The 24,578-nt window shown below is 39.6% G+C and overlaps 1 protein-coding gene across 1 annotated transcript in view; it reads left to right on the top strand.

The window, feature by feature from the left end:
- The window catches only part of LOC116353899 (low affinity immunoglobulin gamma Fc region receptor II), a 27,602-nt gene extending 3,024 nt beyond the window's left edge, over positions 1–24,578 (top strand). Inside the window, exons 2-8 of the mRNA XM_031791567.1 lie at positions 4,092–4,136; positions 12,359–12,619; positions 15,720–15,962; positions 16,995–17,198; positions 18,909–18,965; positions 23,827–23,901; positions 23,993–24,578. Of these exons, the coding sequence (XP_031647427.1) occupies positions 4,092–4,136; positions 12,359–12,619; positions 15,720–15,962; positions 16,995–17,198; positions 18,909–18,965; positions 23,827–23,901; positions 23,993–24,150 (1,043 nt within the window). The 3' untranslated portion in view covers positions 24,151–24,578. The remainder of the gene's footprint in view (positions 1–4,091; positions 4,137–12,358; positions 12,620–15,719; positions 15,963–16,994; positions 17,199–18,908; positions 18,966–23,826; positions 23,902–23,992) is intronic.

A 24,578-nucleotide genomic window follows, 5' to 3' on the forward strand; every position in this document is an offset into this window, starting at 1 on the left:
TGAACTCTGCCTGCCTGCCATCCTGTACCTTTGTCCCACTACTCTGGATTACTGAGATCTGCCTGCCATCCTGTACCTTTGCCCCACTACTCTGGATTACTGCCATCTGCCTGCCATCCTGTACCTTTGTCCCACTACTCTGCCTTACTGACCTCTGCCTGCCTGCCATCCTGTACCTTTGCCCCACTACTCTGGCTTACTGACCTCTGCCTTACTGACCTCTGCCTTACTGACCTCTGCCTTACTGACCTCTGCCTGCCTGCCATCCTGTACCTTTGCCCCACTACTCTGGATTACTGAGCTCTGCCTGCCTGCCATCCTGTACCTTTGTCCCACCACTCTGGATTACTGAGATCTGCCTGCCCTTGACCTGTCCTTTTTCCTGCCCTTGTTCGAATATTAAACTTCTGTTACTTCGACACTGTCTGCACATGGGTCTTACCTTAAAACATGATAATAGTTAGCTAACAATCTTTTGTACATCGCATTGTAATGTAAAAGGTACCTTATTTTAGCGCCCCCCAAAAAACGTAATACTTCCAGGTCAACTGTAATACGAATACCATTGTAAAGTACAATTTCTTTACTTTCCAGCAAAATCAATGACAACACCATCGTGCCTGTCTCTGCATGATTGAAGAAGGCAATGAGCTCCGTTGGGTGTTTTTAAAAATGGCGGGTGTGACACTTCACAATTTAACATACAGCGTCAGAGGAGTCCGTTTTTTCTATATTTCTCCAATACTATCGGGCCATTAACATATCAATCAATGCTTGAATAGAAACGCAGTTCACACCCCAGATTTTGATGCCAACACGGTCGCTACAGTCCAATTAGTTTTTATTGCAGCCTCGTTGGAATGCCGCGGTTGCCCAAATTTGTACAGAATGGGGTTAGTCAACAGTAATATCTGAAAATGTAGCTAGCTAACGCTAGACTATCTTACTCGTATACCCCATCATGCACGGTGGACGCGTCTCCCTATCAGGAATGTCATACCACGGTTGCCCTTAGTTTGAAGATGTAATCCGGAGACAGGTGTTTTCTCCATCTCCTTAGCTATCATACTCAAATTCCACTGATTTCAAATCTTGATCCTCCAGAAAGTGGAAATCAACACTTATGCAGCTCCACTACACAATACTTTTTTTTCCTGCATTCGACAGGATTACCAACACAGACTGACGAGCTGACATAGATAGAAGCCTTCTATATAGCAGACTAATCTGAACTCTTCTCTTGGCATGTCCAGACCACTCATTATCCCAGCCAATCATGGCTAGTGGGAAGGCTGCTAACTTTTTCTGTGGCTTAACCAACTAGGCTCATAATTTAACAATTGTATTCATATTTCCAGACAGCATACACATTTGTTAATAAGGCACATGAAAGTTCACATGTTCAAGAAGGCGTTTCTGCCCAAAAAAACGCATTTTCATAAAAACAATTTTTTTTAAACGTTCAAACGGCTCTCCTGTGAAGTTGTGACCTGCGACATTTCCTGAATCGGGTCTGTTGAGGAAATTTCTTTTATTACCAAATAATGAGAGAGCAAACCACACACAAGTCAAAGTTATATTATAAAGTCCATCTTTAATTATATGAGCTTCACCATAGCCCTGTGACTCTCAGATCAATTCAGTGTCTATAAATGAATTCTCTGAGAGTGCTTACAAAACAGTTCTTAGTATCATTTATAGCCAAGACACACCCACCTCAACTCACATGACGAAACACAGATCTCAGGAACAGTTCACAAAGAACCTTTTACTTGACAGAGGAGTATCCCATAGCCGGATAGCATTAGCAATAAATTATCGTTCAGTTTGGTCTCCTAAACGAAGTTCTTATCTCGTTCTTGGTACCACTTAGGACCAAACCATTACCTCATCCAATGGCATATATCAATTGTCAATTCTAAATACTCCCATCTCAAATACATCTCCTCCTGGACAAGATCACCGAGACAGTGAGCCTCTTAGGTCATATATTAGATCAAGATAAGGGCAACCTCAGAGGGGACATACAATAGTTACAGACACATTCCCATAAGAAGACAAGCCTCCATTCTATCCTCCTCCCCTTCTGATATTCTTCATAGCATCACATGGTTTAAGCAGATACATTGACATATGAAGACAAGCTTGACCTCTCCCCTCTCTGGGCCCGTAGTGACTAAGCCCTAGCAGAGAAGGGATAACTGCAAACTGCCAACAGTATTATCCGAAAGAAAACATCCTAATGACAAATATCTCACATAGGCATTATTATGTATATAAAACATCCTATTTATCAACTACTATTACCTAACTAATTCTGATTCATCCCCAACAGGTCTCATATAAGAAAGCTCAGGAAACATTTTAGTTTTTGGGACAGATATTTAACCCCTTATTTTTGTTGGCACAAAACGATATTTGCAAAAATCGCTGAAGTTGGAGACTTTTAATCTCCCTCACCAACTTCAAACATCTGCTATCTGAGCAGCTAACCGATCGCTGCAGTTGTACATAGTCTATCGGTAAACAGCCCACCCAATTTACCTACCTAATCCCCATACTGTTTATATTTATTTACTTTTCTGCTCTTTTGCACACCAGTATCTCTACCTGTACATGACCATCTGATCATTTATCACTCCAGTGTTAATCTGCAAAATTGTAATTATTCGCCTACCTCCTCATGCCTTTTGCACACAATGTATATAGACTCTTTTTTTCCTACTGTGTTATTGACTTGTTAATTGTTTACTCCATGTGTAACTCTGTGTTGTCTGTTCACACTGCTATGCTTTATCTTGGCCAGGTCGCAGTTGTAAATGAGAACTTGTTCTCAACTAGCCTACCTGGTTAAATAAAGGTGTTCTCAACTAGCCTACCTGGTTAAATAAAGGTGTTCTCAACTAGCCTACCTGGTTAAATAAAGGTGTTCTCAACTAGCCTACCTGGTTAAATAAAGGTGTTCTCAACTAGCCTACCTGGTTAAATAAAGGTGTTCTCAACTAGCCTACCTGGTTAAATAAAGGTGTTCTCAACTAGCCTACCTGGTTAAATAAAGGTGTTCTCAACTAGCCTACCTGGTTACATAAAGGTGAAATAAAAAAAATATCCATGCTTCCATTCATTTGTATGGGTTACCTTCAGATGAAGGTTTAATATCTATATATATCTCCATACTACCATTCATTTGTATGGGTTACCTTCAGATGAAGGTTTAATATCTATATATATCTCCATACTACCATTCATTTGTATGGGTTACCTTCAGATGAAGGTTTAATATCTATATATATCTCCATACTACCATTCATTTGTATGGGTTACCTTCATATGAAGGTTTAATATCTATATATATCTCCATACTACCATTCATTTGTATGGGTTACCTTCAGATGAAGGTTTAATATCTATATATATCTCCATACTACCATTCATTTGTATGGGTTACCTTCAGATGAAGGTTTAATATCTATATATATCTCCATACTACCATTCATTTGTATGAGTCTCCCCTTTCCATAGTGGGGTCATATTAGTTTGTAGCTGAGTCTCCTCTTTCCATAGTGGGGTCATATTAGTTTGTAGCTGAGAGTCTCCTCTTTCCATAGTGGGGTCATAATAGTTTGTATCTGAGTCTCCTCTTTCCATAGTGGGGTCATATTAGTTTGTAGCTGAGAGGCTCCTCTTTCCATAGTGGGGTCATATTAGTTTGTAGCTGAGAGTCTCCCCTTTCCATAGTGGGGTCATATTCGTTTGTAGCTGAGACACACTTTCCACACAGATGTGGAAGTTCAACATAGTCTGATGCTGTGGATTGCAACGCAGCCGATGCAAAAACACAGATCTCTTAAATTGACAGATTTTGATGGGAATTCTTGCAGTATGTTAATAAGATTCACACACAAATGTGTCAGTAGACTATTAAGGAAATTAATATCTGTGGTGCAGCTCAGTGTTTCTATTATGTACCATAGTGATGGTTCTCTCAGTGTGTTTCAGTGTTTACATCATGTACCATAGTGATAGTTCTCTCTGTGTGTTTCAGTGTTTACATCATGTACCATAGTGATAGTTCTCACTGTGTGTTTCAGTGCTGTTGAGTACACTGGTATACTGTAGCCTCGGTCAAGGTGGAGGTGAGTACATTTCTCTATATTCATCACCTGTTCTATAATAGTAACATTTCTCTATATTCATCACCTGTTCTATAATAGTAACATTTCTCTATATTCATCACCTGTTCTATAATAGTAACATTTCTCTATATTCATCACCTGTTCTATAATAGTAACATTTCTCTATATTCATCACCTGTTCTATAATAGTAACATTTCTCTATATTCATCACCTGTTCTATAATAGTAACATTTCTCTATATTCATCACCTGTTCTATAATAGTAACATGTCTTCCTGTCTCTTCATTGGTTGTGACTTCATATCAGTCTCCAGTCCTTATTCTCTTAGTAACGAAGGTTCCATAAAGAATCTCCACCTGTTCTAGCTGCTCTCACCTGCAACACATCACAGGGTAGAACATGGTACTCTGTGATGTGAGATACAGACTCAAATAGATACATGTTAACACTAACTATAACTATATAACTAACTAAATAACTATAACTATATAACCCTAACTATATAACTAACTACCTACCCTACACTAACCTTACCTACCCTACACTAACCCTACCTACCCTACACTAACCCTACCTACCCTACACTAACCCTACCTACCCTACACTAACCCTACCTACCCCTACACTAACCCTACCTACCCCTACACTAACCCTACCTACCCCTACACTAACCCTACCTACCCTTACCTACCCTACACTAACCCTACCTACCCTACACTAACCCTACCTGTTTTTATTTATTTTATTTTATTTTACCTTTATTTAACCAGGTAGGCAAGTTGAGAACACCTTTATTTAACCAGGTAGGCTAGTTGAGAACACCTTTATTTAACCAGGTAGGCAAGTTGAGAACACCTTTATTTAACCAGGTAGGCTAGTTGAGAACACCTTTATTTAACCAGGTCGGCAAGTTGAGAACAAGTTCTCATTTACAATTGCGACCTGGCCAAGATAAAGCAAAGCAGTTCGACAGATACAACGACACAGAGTTACACATGGAGTAAAACAAACATACAGTCAATAATACAGTATAAACAAGTCTATATACAATGTGAGCAAATGAGGTGAGAAGGGAGGTAAAGGCAAAAAAGGCCATGATGGCAAAGTAAATACAATATAGCAAGTAAAACACTGGAATGGTAGTTTTGCAATGGAAGAATGTGCAAAGTAGAAATAAAAATAATGGGGTGCAAAGGAGCAAAATAAATAAATAAATACAAATTAAATACAGTTGGGAAAGAGGTAGTTGTTTGGGCTAAATTATAGATGGGCTATGTACAGGTGCAGTAATCTGTGAGCTGCTCTGACAGTTGGTGCTTAAAGCTAGTGAGGGAGATAAGTGTTTCCAGTTTCAGAGATTTTTGTAGTTCGTTCCAGTCATTGGCAGCAGAGAACTGGAAGGAGAGGCGGCCAAAGAAAGAATTGGTTTTGGGGGTGACTAGAGAGATATACCTGCTGGAGCATGTGCTACAGGTGGGAGATGCTATGGTGATCAGCGAGCTGAGATAAGGGGGGACTTTACCTAGCAGGGTCTTGTAGATGACATGGAGCCAGTGTGTTTGGCGACGAGTATGAAGCGAGGGCCAGCCAACGAGAGCGTACAGGTCGCAATGGTGGGTAGTATATGGGGCTTTGGTGATAAAACGGATTGCACTGTGATAGACTGCATCCAATTTGTTGAGTAGGGTATTGGAGGCTATTTTGTAAATGACATCGCCAAAGTCGAGGATTGGTAGGATGGTCAGTTTTACAAGGGTATGTTTGGCAGCATGAGTGAAGGATGCTTTGTTGCGAAATAGGAAGCCAATTCTAGATTTAACTTTGGATTGGAGATGTTTGATATGGGTCTGGAAGGAGAGTTTACAGTCTAACCAGACACCTAAGTATTTGTAGTTGTCCACGTATTCTAAGTCAGAGCCGTCCAGAGTAGTGATGTTGGACAGGCGGGTAGGTGCAGGTAGCGATCGGTTGAAGAGCATGCATTTAGTTTTACTTGTATTTAAGAGCAATTGGAGGCCACGGAAGGAGAGTTGTATGGCATTGAAGCTTGCCTGGAGGGTTGTTAACACAGTGTCCAAAGAAGGGCCGGAAGTATACAGAATGGTGTCGTCTGCGTAGAGGTGGATCAGGGACTCACCAGCAGCAAGAGCGACCTCATTGATGTATACAGAGAAGAGAGTCGGTCCAAGAATTGAACCCTGTGGCACCCCCATAGAGACTGCCAGAGGTCCGGACAGCAGACCCTCCGATTTGACACACTGAACTCTATCAGAGAAGTAGTTGGTGAACCAGGCGAGGCAATCATTTGAGAAACCAAGGCTGTCGAGTCTGCCGATGAGGATGTGGTGATTGACAGAGTCGAAATCCTTGGCCAGATCAATGAATACGGCTGCACGGTAATGTTTCTTATCGATGGCGGTTAAGATATCGTTTAGGACCTTGAGCGTGGCTGAGGTGCACCCATGACCAGCTCTGAAACCAGATTGCATAGCAGAGAAGGTATGGTGAGATTCGAAATGGTCGGTAATCTGTTTGTTGACTTGGTTTCGAAGACCTTAGAAAGGCACAGTAGGATAGATATAGGTCTGTAGCAGTATGGGTCAAGAGTGTTCCCCCCTTTGAAGAGGGGGATGACCGCAGCTGCTTTCCAATCTTTGGGAATCTCAGACGACACGAAAGAGAGGTTGAACAGGCTAGTAATAGGGTGTTAACACTAACTATAACTATATAACTAACTATATAACTATAACTAAATAACTATAACTATATAACTAACTATATAACTAAAATGATAACTAACTATATAACTAACTATATAACTATAACTATATAACTAACTATATAACTATAACTATATATCTATAACTATATAGCTAACTATATAACTAACTATATAACTAAAATGATAACTAACTATATAACTAACTATATAACTATAACTATATAACTAACTATATAACTATAACTATATATCTATAACTATATAACTAACTATATAACTATAACTATATAACTAACTATATGACTAACTATATAACTATATAACTACAACTATATAACTATAACTAAATAACTAAATAACTATAACTATATAACTAACTATATAACTATAACTATACAACTAACTATATAACTATAACTATATAACTAACTATATAACTATAACTATATGACTAACTATATAACTATAATTATATAACTATAACTATACAACTAACTATATAACTAACTATATAACTATAACTATATAACTAACTGTATAACTATAACTATATAACTATAACTATATAACTAACTATATAACTAACTATATAACTACAAATATATATCTAACTATATAGCTAACTATATAACTATAACAACATAACTAACGATATAACTAACTATATAACTAACTATATAATTAACTATATAACTAACTATATAACTATAACTATATAACTATCTATATAACTAACTATATAACTATAACTATATAACTATAACTATATAACTAACTATATAACTATAACTATATAACTAACTATATAACTAACTATATAACTATAACTATATAACTAACTATATAACTATCTATATAATTAACTATATAACTAACTATATAACTATAACTATATAACTATCTATATAACTAACTATATAACTATAACTATATAACTATAACTATATAACTATATAACTATAACTATATAACTATAACTATATAACTAACTATATAACTATAACTATATAACTAACTATATAACTATAACTATATAACTATAACTATATAGCTAACTATATAACTAAAATGATAACTAACTATATAACTAACTATATAACTATAACTATATAACTATAACTATATAACTAACTATATAACTATAACTATATAACTAACTATATAACTAACTATATAACTATAACTATATAACTAACTATATAACTAACTATATAACTATAACTATATAACTAACTATATAACTATCTATATAATTAACTATATAACTAACTATATAACTATAACTATATAACTATCTATATAACTAACTATATAACTATAACTATATAACTAACTATATAACTATAACTATATAACTATAACTATATAACTATAACTATATAACTAACTATATAACTATAACTATATAACTAACTATATAACTATAACTATATAACTAACTATATAACTATAACTATATATATTTTATTTTATTTTATTTTATTTTACCTTTATTTAACCAGGTAGGCAAGTTGAGAACAAGTTCTCATTTACAATTGCGACCTTTCCAAGATAAAGCAAAGCAGTTCGACAGATAAAACGACACAGAGTTACACATGGAGTAAAAACAAACATACAGTCAATAATGCAGTATAAACAAGTCTATATACAATGTGAGCAAATGAGGTGAGAAGGGAGGTAAAGGCAAAAAAGGCCAAGATGGCAAAGTAAATACAATATAGCAAGTAAAATACTGGAATGGTAGTTTTGCAATGGAAGAATGTGCAAAGTAGAAATAAAAAAATAATGGGGTGCAAAGGAGCAAAATAAATAAATAAATTAAAATTAAATACAGTTGGGAAAGAGGTAGTTGTTTGGGCTAAATTATAGGTGGGCTATGTACAGGTGCAGTAATCTGTGAGCTGCTCTGACAGTTGGTGCTTAAAGCTAGTGAGGGAGATAAGTGTTTCCAGTTTCAGAGATTTTTGTAGTTCGTTCCAGTCATTGGCAGCAGAGAACTGGAAGGAGAGGCGGCCAAAGAAAGAATTGGTTTTGGGGGTGACTAGAGAGATATACCTGCTGGAGCGTGTGCTACAGGTGGGAGATGCTATGGTGACCAGCGAGCTGAGATAAGGGGGGACTTTACCTAGCAGTGTCTTGTAGATGACATGGAGCCAGTGGGTTTGGCGACGAGTATGAAGCGAGGGCCAGCCAACGAGAGCGTACAGGTCGCAATGGTGGGTAGTATATGGGGCTTTGGTGATAAAACGGATTGCACTGTGATAGACTGCATCCAATTTGTTGAGTAGGGTATTGGAGGCTATTTTGTAAATGACATCGCCAAAGTCGAGGATTGGTAGGATGGTCAGTTTTACAAGGGTATGTTTGGCAGCATGAGTGAAGGATGCTTTGTTGCGAAATAGGAAGCCAATTCTAGATTTAACTTTGGATTGGAGATGTTTGATATGGGTCTGGAAGGAGAGTTTACAATCTAACCAGACACCTAAGTATTTGTAGTTGTCCACGTATTCTAAGTCAGAGCCGTCCAGAGTAGTGATGTTGGACAGGCGGGTAGGTGCAGGCAGCGATCGGTTGAAGAGCATGCATTTAGTTTTACTTGCATTCAAGAGCAATTGGAGGCCATGGAAGGAGAGTTGTATGGCATTGAAGCTTGCCTGGAGGGTTGTTAACACAGTGTCCAGAGAAGGGCCGGAAGTATACAGAATGGTGTCGTCTGCGTAGAGGTGGATCAGGGACTCACCAGCAGCAAGAGCGACCTCATTGATGTATACAGAGAAGAGAGTCGGTCCAAGAATTGAACCCTGTGGCACCCCCATAGAGACTGCCAGAGGTCCGGACAGCAGACCCTCCGATTTGACACACTGAACTCTATCAGAGAAGTAGTTGGTGAACCAGGCGAGGCAATCATTTGAGAAACCAAGGCTGTCGAGTCTGCCGATGAGGATATGGTGATTGACAGAGTCGAAAGCCTTGGCCAGATCAATGAATACGGCTGCACAGTAATGTTTCTTATCGATGGCGGTTAAGATATCGTTTAGGACCTTGAGCGTGGCTGAGGTGCACCCATGACCAGCTCTGAAACCAGATTGCATAGCAGAGAAGGTATGGTGAGATTCGAAATGGTCGGTAATCTGTTTGTTGACTTGGCTTTCGAAGACCTTAGAAAGGCACGGTAGGATAGATATAGGTCTGTAGCAGTTTGGGTCAAGAGTGTCCCCCCCTTTGAAGAGGGGGATGACCGCAGCTGCTTTCCAATCTTTGGGAATCTCAGACGACACGAAAGAGAGGTTGAACAGGCTAGTAATAGGGGTGGCAACAATTTCGGCAGATCATTTTAGAAAGAAAGGGTCCAGATTGTCTAGCCCGGCTGATTTGTAGGGGTCCAGATTTTGCAGCTCTTTCAGAACATCAGCTGAATGGATTTGGGAGAAGGAGAAATGGGGAAGGCTTGGGCGAGTTGCTGTTGGGGGTGCAGTGCTGTTGTCCGGGGTAGGAGTAGCCAGGTGGAAAGCATGGCCAGCCGTAGAAAAATGCTTATTGAAATTCTCAATTATGGTGGATTTATCAGTGGTGACAGTGTTTCCTATCTTCAGTGCAGTGGGCAGCTGGGAGGAGGTGTTCTTATTCTCCATGGACTTTACAGTGTCCCAGAACTTTTTTGAGTTAGTGTTGCAGGAAGCAAATTTCTGCTTGAAAAAGCTAGCCTTGGCTTTTCTAACTGCCTGTGTATAATGATTTCTAGCTTCCCTGAACAGCTGCATATCACGGGGGCTGTTCGATGCTAATGCAGAACGCCATAGGATGTTTTTGTGTTGGTTAAGGGCAGTCAGGTCTGGGGAGAACCAAGGGGCATGTATAACTATAACTATATAACTATAACTATATAACTATAACTATATAACTATATAACTATAACTATAACTATATAACTAACTATATAACTATAACTATATAACTATAACTATATAACTAACTATATAACTAACTATATAACTATAACTATATAGCTAACTATATAACTATAACTATATAACTATAACTATATAACTATAACCCTGTGGGAGGGAAACAATAGGGTGTGATAGTCTCTAGATATAATCTAGAGTTAGATATATTGTCTCTATTGTGAAAGACTAGGATATAATCTAGAGTTAGATATATTGTCTCTATTGTGAAAGACTAGGATATAATCTAGAGTTAGATATATTGTCTCTATTATGAAAGACTAGGATAAAATCTGGAGCTAGATATATTGTCTCTATTATATTATGACAGACCAGCTAGATATATTGTCTCTATTATATTATGACAGACCAGCTAGATCTACTGTCTCTATTATATTATGACAGACCAGCTAGATATATTGTCTCTATTATAGGTAGCCTAGGTAGCCTAGTGGTTAAAGTGTTGGGTCAGTAACCTGCAGGTAGCCTAGTGGTTAAAGTGTTGGGCCAGTAACCAGCAGGTAGCCTAGTGGTTAAAGTGTTGGGCCAGTAACCAGCAGGTAGCCTAGTGGTTAAAGTGTTGGGCCAGTAACCAGCAGGTAGCCTAGTGGTTAAAGTGTTGGGCCAGTAACCAGCAGGTAGCCTAGTGGTTAAAGTGTTGGGCCAGTAACCAGCAGGTAGCCCAGTGGTTAAAGTGTTGGGCCAGTAACCAGCAGGTAGCCCAGTGGTTAAAGTGTTGGGCCAGTAACCAGCAGGTAGCCCAGTGGTTAAAGTGTTGGGCCAGTAACCAGCAGGTAGCCCAGTGGTTAAAGTGTTGGGCCAGTAACCAGCAGGTAGCCCAGTGGTTAAAGTGTTGGGCCAATAACTGAAAAGTTGCTAGTTCAAATCCTTGAGCTGACAAGGTAAACATCTGTTGTTCTGCCACTGAACAAGGCAGTTATCCCTCTGTTTCTAGGCCATCATTGTAAATAAGAATTTGTTCTTAATTTTTTTGCCTAGCTAAAAAAGGTGAAATAAAAAAAATAGGACATTTGAGTGTTGACAAATATTATAATCAAAAATCTAGTTGGTGGGTTCCATTTATACAGTGTCTTTCTAAATGGAAAATCTGAGTGCTTTATCTGTTAGAGACTCTATGGCAAAACGCACAGATTAACTTCCGGTCAGACCAAGGTCAGTATAGTTGGTGTTGTGTTTGAGGGTTGTTTCTCCTAGGGTGAAATGGTCTCTACTTTACTGATCTGGATCTTTTCTCATATGAATGATAGAGTCTAGTAGTGGTAAGAAGTAGAGAAGAAGTAGTAGATTGTTCTATGGTAAGAAGTAGAGAAAGTTAGTAGATTGTTCTAATATGGTTGCCAGTATAATATTACACCTTCCTCTGCACCAACCCTTCTGCATCTCTGTGCCAATACAGGCTCTACTGCTCTTGAGGGCCTTAATTTAATACTTTACTTTAGACAATGCAACTCTCTCTATCTCTCTCCCCTTATCACTCTCTATCTCTCTCCATCCCTCTCTCTCTCTCTCTCTTTCTTTGATCTCTCTGTTCCAGCCTCTCTGAGTGTCAGTTCTGACAGATCTCAATTCTTTGAATTTGAGTCTGTCTCTCTGGGCTGTGAGGTTCAGGGGAACTCTGCTGGATGGAGAGTGGTGAGGAACACAGAGAGAGGAACACTTTCAGAGTGTAATATTGACTGGGGAAAACAACAAGGGTCTTCATGCATTGTGTCACTAATACCATCAGACAGTGGAGTGTACTGGTGTGAGTCTGGGTCTGGAGAACACAGCAATGCTGTCAACATCACAGTACCTGGTATGTCCACAAACACCATCTACTAACATTATAGTGTTTAGTGGTTCATCTGGTTTCAGATAGCTGATGTTATGTTTATATATGATGTTTATATATTATATACAGCTGGAGCTGTGATCCTGGAGAGACCTGTTTATACAGAACCAGTCAAAGTTTGGACACACCTAGTCATTCCAGGGGTTTTCTTTATTTTTAAAATTTTCTACATTGTAGAATAATAGTGAAGACATCAAAACTATGAAATAACACATATGGAATCATGGTGTAACCAAACAAGTATTAAACAAATCAAAATATATTTTATATTGGAGATTCTTCAAAGTATTCACCCTTTGCTTTGATTTCCACACGCTTCTCTCAACCACCTTCATAAGTTAAAAAGTTCATTTGTGGAATTTCTTTCCTTCTTAAAACTTCTTAGGGCTGCAGGGGCAGTATTGAGTAGCTTGGATGAAAGGTGCCCAGATGTGCACAGAGTAAACGGGCTGCTCAGTCCCAGTTACTAATATATGCATAGTATTAGTACATTTGGATAGAAAAATGTTTGAATGATGTCTGTGAGTATAACAGAACTCAAATGGCAGGCAAAACCTGACAAAAAATCCAAACAGGAAGTGGCAAATCTGAGGTTGGTCGATTTTCAACCCAGCCCCTATTGAATACACAGTGGGATATGGATCAAGTTGCACTTCCTAAGGCTTCCACTGGATGTCAACAGTCTTTAGAAACTTGAATGAGGCTTCTACTGTGATGTGGGGCTGTAGGAGAGCAGAATGAGTCAGGTGTCTGGCAGAGTGCCAAGTGCTGGTCAGGCGCAATTCACATGATAGTGACCTGCGCTCCATTGCTTCTCTAAGGACATAGGAATTCTCCGGTTGGAACTTTATTGAACATTTATGATAAAAACATCCTAAAGATTGATTCAATAATTAGTTTGACAGGTTTCTTCGGACTGTTATATAACTTTTGAACTTTTTGTCAGACGTTTGGCTTGACCCGCACAAGCGTTTGGATTTGTGTACTAAACACCATAACAATAGGATCTATTTGGACATAAATGATGGACATTATCGAAACAATCAAGCATTTATTGTGGATCTGGGATTCCTAGGAGTGCAGTTTGATGAAGATCATCAAAGGTAAGGGAATATATATAATATTTATAATAATTTCAGATTTCTGTTGATTCCAACATGGTGGATATTTTCTTTTTCTGAGCGCTGTCTCAGATTATTGCATGGTTTGCTTTTTCCATTAAGTTAAAAAAAAAAATCTGACACAGCGGTTGCATTAAGGAGGGTATTTCCATGTCTAACAATTTTATTTTCATTGACATTTATAATGAGTATTTTTGTAAAATGATGTGGCTCTCTGCAATATCACCGGCTGTTTTTGGAACTACTGAACATGAAGTCATATGAGTGTCATCTGATGAAGATCATCAAAGGTTAGTGATTCATTTTATCTCTATTTGTGCTTTTTGTGACTCCTCTCTTTGGCTGGAAAAATGGCTGTGTTTATTCTGTGGCTTGGTGGAGATCTAACATAATCGTTTGTGGTGCTTTCTGCTATAAAGCATTTTTTTAACAGATACTGTGGCTGGATTAACAAGAATTCTATCTTTAAAATGGTGTAAAATACTTGTATGCTTGAGGAATTTTAATTATGAGATTTTTGTTGTTTTTTGTTGATTTTGTTGATTTTTGTTGCTTCACGGAGTTCAAGTAACAGACACATCTCAACATCAACTGTTCAGAGGAGACTGCGTGAATCAGGCCTTCATTGACATATTGCTGCAAAGAAACCACTAGTAAAGGACACAAATAAGAGGAAGAGACTTGCTTGGGCCAAGAAACAAGATCAATGGACATTAGACAGGTGGAAATCTGTCCTTTGGGTCCAAATTTGATATTGTTGGTTCCAATCGCCATGTCTTTGTGAGACGCGGAGTAGGTGAACAGATGATCTCCGTATGTGTGGTTCCCACCATGAAGCATGGAGGCGGAGGTGCTGGAGGTGTTGGAGTGCTTTGCTGCTAACACTGTCAGTGATTTATTTAGAATTCAAGGCACCCTTAACCTGCATGGCTACCACAGCATTCTGCAGCAACTTGCCATCCCATCTAGTTTGTGCTTAGTGGGACTATCATTTGATTTTCAACAGGACAATGACCCAAAATACACCTTCAGGCTGTGTAAGAGCTATTTGACCAAGAAGGAGAGTGATGGAGTGCTGTACCAGATGACCAAGCCTCCACAATCACCCGACCTCAACCCAATTGAGATGGTTTGGGATGAGTTGGACCGCAGAGTAAAGGAAAAGCAGCCAAAAAGTGCTCAGCATATGTGGGAACTCCTTCAAGAGTTGGGGGGTTCCTGAGTGGCGCAGCGGTCTAAGGCTTGGCATCTCAGTGAAAGAGGTGTCACTACAGTCCCTGGTTCAAATCCAAGCTGTATCACATCTGGCCGTGATTGGCAGTACCTTAGGGCGGCGCACAATTGGCCCAGCATCGTCCCGGTTTTGCCCGGGTAGGCCGTCATTGTAAATAAGAATATGTTCTTAACTGACTTGCCTAGTTAAATAAAGGTTAAATAAAAAATAAAAATAATAAAAGACTGTTGGAAAAGCATTCCAGGTGAAGCTGTTTGAGAGAATGCCAAGAGTGTGCAAAGCTGTCATCAAAGCAAAGGCTAAAGGGTGAAAAATATATTTTAATTTTTTTAACACTTTTTTTGGTTACTACATGATTCCATATCTGTTATTTCATAGTTTTGATGTCTTCACTATTATTTTACAATATAGAAAGTAGTAAAAATAAAGAAAAACCCTTGAATGAGTAGGTGTATCCAAACATTTGTCTGGTACTGTACATGATGTTTATATATTATATACAGCTGGAGCTGTGATCCTGGAGAAGCCTGTTTATATATTATATACAGCTGGAGCTGTGATCCTGGAGAGACCTGTTTATATATGATGTTTATATATTATATACAGCTGGAGCTGTGATCCTGGAGAAGCCTGTTTATATATTATATACAGCTGGAGCTGTGATCCTGGGGAGACCTGTTTATATATGATGTTTATATATTATATACAGCTGGAGCTGTGATCCTGGAGAGCCCTGTCCGTCCTGTGACTGAGGGATATTCTGTGACTCTGCGCTGCAGACATCAGGGAACTCCCTCTGACCTCACAGCTGATTTCTACAAAGATGGATCCCTGATCAGGACTGAGACTACAGGAGAGATAACCATCTCTGCAGTATCCAAGTCAGATGAAGGACTCTACAAGTGTACCAACTCTGAAGGAGAATCACCAGAGAGCTGGATGACTGTGGCAGGTGAGACATCACATTCATTTGCATGTATTTATTTTTTATTGAACCTTTATTTAACAAGTCAGTAAAGAACAAATTCTTATTTACAATGATGGCCTACCAAAAAGCATAAGGCCTTTTGCGTGGGACGGGGGCACCCTTACCAGCTGATCTATAAATTATGTCTCTGTAATCTAGCATGGGTAGGATGGTCATCTGAATCAGGGTTAGTTTGGCAGCTGGGGTGAAAGAGGAGCGATTACGATAGAGGACACCAAGTCTAGACTGCAGCTTTGATGTATGCTGAGAGAAGGACAGTGCACCATCTCGCCTCCCAAGTACTTGTTTGTTCTTATAATCCCTGCATGGTCATTAGAAGTGTTAGCAGTTGATGATATTCTTCAATAACAAAGCAAATCAAGGGGAGAAAAACAGGTTTATTCAAATATTTTTTTACCAGTATTTAACTAGGCAAGTCAGTTTAAAAGAACAACTTCTTATTTTCAATGACGGCCTAGGAACAGTGGGTTAATTGTCTTGTTCAGAACGACAGATTTGTACCATGTCAGCTCAAGGATTTGATCTTGCAACCTTTCGGTTACTGGTCCAATGCTCTAACCATAAGGTTAGATGGTCACCCTGCCCTGTCCTCAGTGATGCTCAGTGGGGTTAGGAACTAGTGATGCTCAGTGGGGTTAGGAGCTAGTGATGCTCTCCGGTGTTTCTCTCATGTGTACAAAGGGACAGGATGTAGTATATAACTAGCCTGTGGTTGACCAATTAGACCAATTAGAATTCCTTGAAAATAAAACTGTGCCAGTGGCCAAATAACAAGTATCCTATTTCAGGGTGAATATATAGACAAATTCCTCCCATGTCTCTGCATTAAGCCCTTATTACAAAAAAAAGAAAATACTGTATTGACCACTCACCCTCTCGTCATCTCTGCATTGTGTATTTATCTTTGGAATATTCTTAAAGAAGTAATAAATATGTCATAATAAATAATATTAATCAGATCACAGTTTTTAACTTTTTACTGTGATGTTTTTCAAGATGGGGGCTCTGGCTCATCCTCCTCTCCCACCCCGCTCCTCCTCCCTTTGTCTGTCTCTGGGTTGGTGGCTGCTCTCTCCATCTCTCTGATCATTCTACTCGTCCTGTTCTGCAAGAGGAACAAAGATGTAGCAGCTGAACCCAGAGATGTTACGTATGCTGACGTTAGAATCATACAGGACCCAGAACCCAGGAGAAGGAGAGGTACACATTCAAAGAGACTCTTGTACAAATAACCTTGTGGGGACACAAAATTCAGTCCCATTCAAAATTGTATTTTGTCTAACCCTAACCTTAACCCCGAAACCTAACCCTAACCCTAAAATTAACCCTAGCTCCTAACCCTAATCTTCCCCCCAAAAATTAACCCTAACCCTAAAATTAACCCTAGCTCCTAACCATAACCTTAACCCAAGAACCTAACCTTAACCCTAAAATTAACCCTAGCTCCTAACCCTAACCCTAGCTCCTAACCCTAACCATAACCCTAGCTCCTAACCCTAACCCTAAATCTAATCCTAGCTCCTAACCCTAACCCTAAATCTAACCCTAGCTCCTAACCCTAAAACTAACCCTAGCTCCTAACCCTAACCATAACCCTAGCTCCTAACCCTAACCCTAAATCTAATCCTAGCTCCTAACCCTAACCCTAAAACTAACCCTAGCTCCTAACACTAACCCTAACCCTAGCTCCTAACACTGAACCTAAAACTAACCCTAGCTCCTAACCCTAACCCCAAAACTAAACCTAGCTCCTAACCCTAACCCTATCCCTGACCCTATACCTAAAACTAACCTTAGATCGTAACCCTGACCCAAGCTCCTAACCCTAACGCTAACTCTAGCTCCTAATCCTAACCCTAACACTAGCTCCTAACCCTAACCATAACCCTAGCTCCTAACACTAACCCTAAAACTAACCCTAGCTCCTAACCCTAACCCTATCTCCTAACCGTAACCCTAAAACTAACCCTACCTCCTAACTCTAGCTCCTAACCCTAACCCTAGCTCCTAACCCTAACCCTAAAATTAACCCTAGCTCCTAACACTAACCCTAACCCTAGCTCCTAACACTGAACCTAAAACTAACCCTATCTCTTAACCCTAACCCTAACCCTAGCTCCTAACCCTAACAATAGCTCCTAACTCTAACCATAACCCTAGCTCCTAACACTAACCCTAAAACTAACCCTAGCTCCTAACACTAACCCTAAAACTAACCCTAGCTCCTAACACTAACCCTAAAATTAACCCTAGCTCCTAACACTAACCCTAAAACTAACCCTAGCTCCTAACACTAACCCTAAAATTAACACTTGCTCCTAACCCTAACCATAACCCTAGCTCCTAACACTAACCCTAACACTAGCTCCTAACCCTAACACTAGCTCCTAACCCTAACCATAACCCTAACTCCTAACACTAACCCTAAAACTAACCCTAGCGCCTAACCCTAAACTAACCCTAACCCTAAATCTAGCTCCTAACCCTAACAGTAAAATTAACACCAGCTCCTACAACTAACCCAAACCCTAGCTCCTAACCCTAACCCTAAAACTATCCCTAGCTCCTTACCCTAACCCTAACCCTAGCTCCTAACCCTAACCCTAAAATTGCATAGAAACAGCTTCTGACCTTGGGGGAACCAACAAAATGTCCTTATTTGGTCAAATTTGTGTTTGTTTACATTTCTTGTGGGGACTTCTGGTCTTTAATTATAGATAAACACGTCCACACACATACAAACATAAAATCACACACGTCCAACAAACACACACACACACACACACACACATACACATACACATACACATACACATACACATACACATACACATACACACACATACACATACACACACACACACAGTACAATGTCTTTATGTCTTCAACCCGTTGTCTCGTCTCCTCCAGAGAAGTCTCCAGGAGCTGATCCAGTCTACTCTGCAGTGAAGACCTCCAACACCACAGGTACTGTAGTACTGTATAACACTATAACACCACAGGTACTGTAATACCGTATAACACTATACCACCACAGGTACTGTAGTACCGTATAACACTAACACCACAGGTACTGTAATACCGTATAACACTATACCACCACAGGTACTGTAGTACTGTATAACACTATAACACCACAGGTACTGTAATATCGTATAACACTATACCACCACAGGTACTGTAATACTGTATAACACTAACACCACAGGTACTGTATAACACTATAACACTATAACACCACAGGTACTGTAATACTGTATAACACTATAACACCACAGGTACTGTAATACCTTATAACACCATAACACCACAGGTACTGTAATACTGTATAACACCACAGGTACTGTAATACTGTATAACACTAACACCACAGGTACTGTATAACACTACAGCACTATAACACCACAGGTACTGTAATACCATATAACACTATAACACCACAGGTACTGTATAACACTAACACCACAGGTACTGTAATACCGTATAACACTATAACACCACAGGTACTGTATAATGTATAACACTATAACACCACAGGTACTGTAATACTGTATAACACCACAGGTACTGTAATGCTGTATAACACTATAATACCACAGGTACTGTAATACTGTAATACTGTATAACACTATAACACCACAGGGACTGTAATACTGAATTACACCACATGCACTGTAATACTGTATAGCACTATAACACCACAGGTACTGTAATACTGTATAACACTATAACACCACAGGTACTGTAATACTGTATAACACTATAACACCACAGGTACTGTCATACTGTATAACACCACAGGTACTGTAATACTGTATAACACTATAACACCACATGTACTGTAATACTGTATAACACTAACACCACAGGTACTGTAATACTGTATAACACCACAGGTACTGTAATACTGTATAACACTATAACACCACAGGTTTTGTGATACTGTATAACACTATAACACCACAGGTACTGTAATACTGTATAACACTATAACACCACAGGTACTGTAATACCTTATAACACCATAACACCACAGGTACTGTAATACTGTATAACACAACAGGTACTGTAATACCATATAACACTATAACACCACAGGTACTGTAATACTGTATAACACTATAACACCACAGGTACTGTGATACTGTATAACACTATAACACCACAGGTACTGTAATACTGTATAACACTACAACACCACAGGTACTGTGATACTGTATAACACTATAACACCACAGGTACTGTAGTACCGTATAACACTATAACACCACAAGTACTGTAGTACTGTATAACACTATAACACCACAGGTACTGTAATACTGTATAACACTATAACACCACAGATACTGTAATACTGTATAACACTATAACACCACAGGTACTGTAATACTGTATAACACTAACACCACAGGTACTGTAATACTGTATTACACCACAGGTACTGTAATACTGTATAGCACTATAACACCACAGGTACTGTAGTACTGTATAACACTATAACACCACAGGTACTGTAATACTGTATTACACCACAGGTACTGTAATACTGTATAGCACTATAACACCACAGGTACTGTAGTACTGTATAACACTATAACACCACAGGTACTGCAGTACTGTATAACACTATAACACCACAGGTACTGTAATACTGTATTACACCACAGGTACTGTAATACTGTATAACACTATAACACCATAGGTCCTGTAATACTGTATAACACTATAACACCACAGGTACTGTAATACTGTATTACACCACAGGTACTGTAATACTGTATAGCACTATAACACCACAGGTACTGTAGTACTGTATAACACTATAACACCACAGGTACTGTAATACTGTATAACACTATAACACCACAGGTACTGTAATACGGTATCCCACTATAACACCACAGGTACTGTAATACTGTATAACACTATAACACCACAGGTACTGTCATACTGTATAACACCACAGGTACTGTAATACTGTATAACACTATAACACCACATGTACTGTAATACTGTATAACACTAACACCACAGGTACTGTAATACTGTATAACACCACAGGTACTGTAATACTGTATAACACTATAACACCACAGGTACTGTAATACTGTATAACACTATAACACCACAGGTACTGTAATACTGTATAACACTATAACAACACAGGTACTGTAATACTGTATGACACTATACCACCACAGGTACTGTATTACTGTATAACACTATAACACCACAGGTACTGTAGTACCGTATAACACTATAACACCACAAGTACTGTAGTACTGTATAACACTATAACACCACAGGTACTGTAATACTGTATAACACTATAACACCACCGATACTGTAATACTGTATAACACTATAACACCACAGGTACTGTAATACTGTATAACACTAACATCACAGGTACTGTAATACTGTATTACACCACAGGTACTGTAATACTGTATAACACTATAACACCACAGGTACTGTAATACTGTATTACACCACAGGTACTGTAATACTGTATAGCACTATAACACCACAGGTACTGTAGTACTGTATAACACTATAACACCACAGGTACTGCAGTACTGTATAACACCACAGGTACTGTAATACTGTATAGCACTATAACACCACAGGTACTGCAGTACTGTATAACACTATAACACCACAGGTATTGTAATACTGTATTACACCACAGGTACTGTAATACTGTATAGCACTATAACACCACAGGTACTGTAGTACTGTATAACACTATAACACCACAGGTACTGTAATACTGTATTACACCACAGGTACTGTAATACTGTATAGCACTATAACACCACAGGTACTGTAGTACTGTATAACACTATAACACCACAGGTACTGTAATACTGTATAACACTATAACACCACAGGTACTGTAATACTGTATAACACTATAACACCACAAATCAAATCAAAGTTTATTTGTCATGTGCGCCGAATACAACAGGTGTAGACCTCACAGTGAAATGCTGAATACAACAGGTGTAGACCTCACAGTGAAATGCTGAATACAACAGGTGTAGACCTCACAGTGAAATGCTGAATACAGCACGTGTAAACCTTACAGTGAAATGCTGAATACAACAGGTGTAAACTTTACAGTGAAATGCTGAATTCAACAGGTGTAGTAGACCTCACAGTGAAATGCTGAATACAACAGGTGTAGTAGACCTCACAGTGAAATGCTGACTTACAGGCTCTAACCAATGACTTGGGTGGCTGTTGTCTTGGACAATTTTTAGGGCCTTCCTCTGACACCGCCTGGTGTAGAGGTCCTGGATGGCAGGCAGCTTTGCACCAGTGATGTACTGGGCCGTTCGCACTACCCTCTGTAGCGCCTTATGGTCAGATCATGAGCAGTTGCCATACCAGGCGGTGATGCAACAGGTCAGGATGCACTCAATGGTGCAGCTGTAGGACCTTTTGAGGATCTGGGGACCTATGCCAAATCTTTTCAGTCTCCTGAGGGGGAAAAGGTTTTGTCGTGCTCTCTTCACGACTGTCTTGGTATGTTTGGACGATAATAGTTTGTTGGTGATGTGGACACCAAGGAACTTGAAACTCTCAACCCGCTCCACTACAGCCCCGTCGTTGTTAATGGGGGCCTGTTCGGCCCGCCTTTTTCTGTAGTCCATGATCAGCTCCTTTGTCTTGCTCACATTGAGGGAGAGGTTGTTGAGGATCAGCGTGGCAGATGTGTTGTTGCCTACCCTTACCACCTGGGGGCGGCCCGTCAGGAAGTTCAGGATCCAGGGGCAGAGGGAGGTGTTTAGTCCCAGGGTCCTTAGCTTTTTGATAAGCTTTGAGGGCACTATCGTGTTGAACGCTCAGCTGTAGTCAATGAACAACATTCTTATGTAGGTTATTATCTTATTGTCCAGGTGGGAAAGGGAAGTGTAAAGTGCGATTGAGATTGCTGTGGACCTGTTGGGGCGGTGTGCATATTGAAGTGGGTCTAGAGTGTCCGAGAGGATGCTGTTGATGTATGTACATCATGCTACCAACCTCTCTCAGGTGAATATACATCAGCACCAAATCAGGTCCAGTCTGTGTTAATATGACTATCCTCTTTCAGCTGGTCCAGTCTGTGTTAATGTGACTGTCGTCTCTCAGCTGGTCCAGGCTGTGTTAATATCCTCTCTCAGCTGGTCCAGTCTGTGTTAATGTGACTATACTCTCTCAGCTGGTCCAGTCTGTGTTAATATCCTCTCTCAGCTGGTCCAGTCTGTGTTAATATCCTCTCTCAGCTGGTCCAGTCTGTGTTAATATCCTCTCTCAGCTGGTCCAGTCTGTATTAATGTGACTATACTCTCTCAGCTGGTCCAGTCTGTGTTAATATCCTCTCTCAGCTGGTCCAGTCTGTGTTAATATCCTCTCTCAGCTGGTCCAGTCTGTGTTAATGTGACTATCCTCTCTCAGTTGGTCCAGTCTGTGTTAATGTGACTGTCGTCTCTCAGCTGGTCCAGGTGTTTAGTTCCAAGTGGTCCAGTCTGTGTTAATATCCTCTCTCTCTCCTGTGTTTAGTTCCAAGTGGTCCAGTCTGTGTTAATATCCTCTCTCTCTCCTGTGTTTAGTTCCAGGTGGATCTGGTCCAGTCTGTGTTAGCATCCTCTCTCTATCCTGTGTTTAGTTCCAGGTGGATCTGGTCCAGTCTGTGTTAATATCCTCTCTCTCTCCTGTGTTTAGTTCCAGGTGGATCTGGTCCAGTCTGTGTTAATATCCTCTCTCTCTCCTGTGTTTCGTTCCAGGTGGATCTGGTCCAGTCTGTATTAATATCCTCTCTCTCTCCTGTGTTTCGTTCCAGGTGGATCTGGTCCAGGTGATTTGACCTATGCTGACATCAACCACACAGAGAAAAGACAACACAACAGGAGGAGAGGTAGGAAGAAGGGAGAGACTAACAACACTTTCTGAAGTAAATATGTTTTTACTGTGTCACTAGTTGTAACCTGTTTATGTGTTTCTTTCAGAGAACGTTGTTCCAGACCCTGTCTACTCAGCGATGAAGACAGACAGACAGAGACACAGGTCAGAAGGTCATTCCAGACCCTGTGTACTCAGCAGTGAAGACAGACAGACAGAGATACAGGTCAGAAGGTCATTCCAGACCCTGTCTACTCAGCAGTGAAGACAGATAGACAATGTTTGATCCAAGTTAAACAATTTAAAGGCAATGCTACCAAATACTAATTGAGTAAACTTCTGACAAACTGGGTGTCACGACTTCCGCCGAAGCAGCGTTCGGTGGTCGACGTCACCGGCTTTCTAGCCGCCACCGAACTACGTTTCGTCCATTTGTTTTGTCTTGATTGGACACACCTGGTTCCCATTACATCATTATTTATTCCCTATTTAACCCTCTGGTTCCAACATGGTTTTGTTCACTATTTCTGTGAGCTGGAGTATTTTCCCTCCGTGGAATTATTTTGTGATTTATTCGAGTAAAGTCATTTTCTTACTCAGGTCTGTGTCCTGCACCTGACTCTGTCCTACCTTCTGCACACTGACACTTGACACGGGGAATGTGATGAAAGAAATAAAAGCTGAAATAAATCA

Source organism: Oncorhynchus kisutch, linkage group LG16, assembly GCF_002021735.2.
Source record: "Oncorhynchus kisutch isolate 150728-3 linkage group LG16, Okis_V2, whole genome shotgun sequence".
In the NCBI taxonomy this organism is placed as follows: Eukaryota; Metazoa; Chordata; class Actinopteri; order Salmoniformes; family Salmonidae; genus Oncorhynchus; species Oncorhynchus kisutch.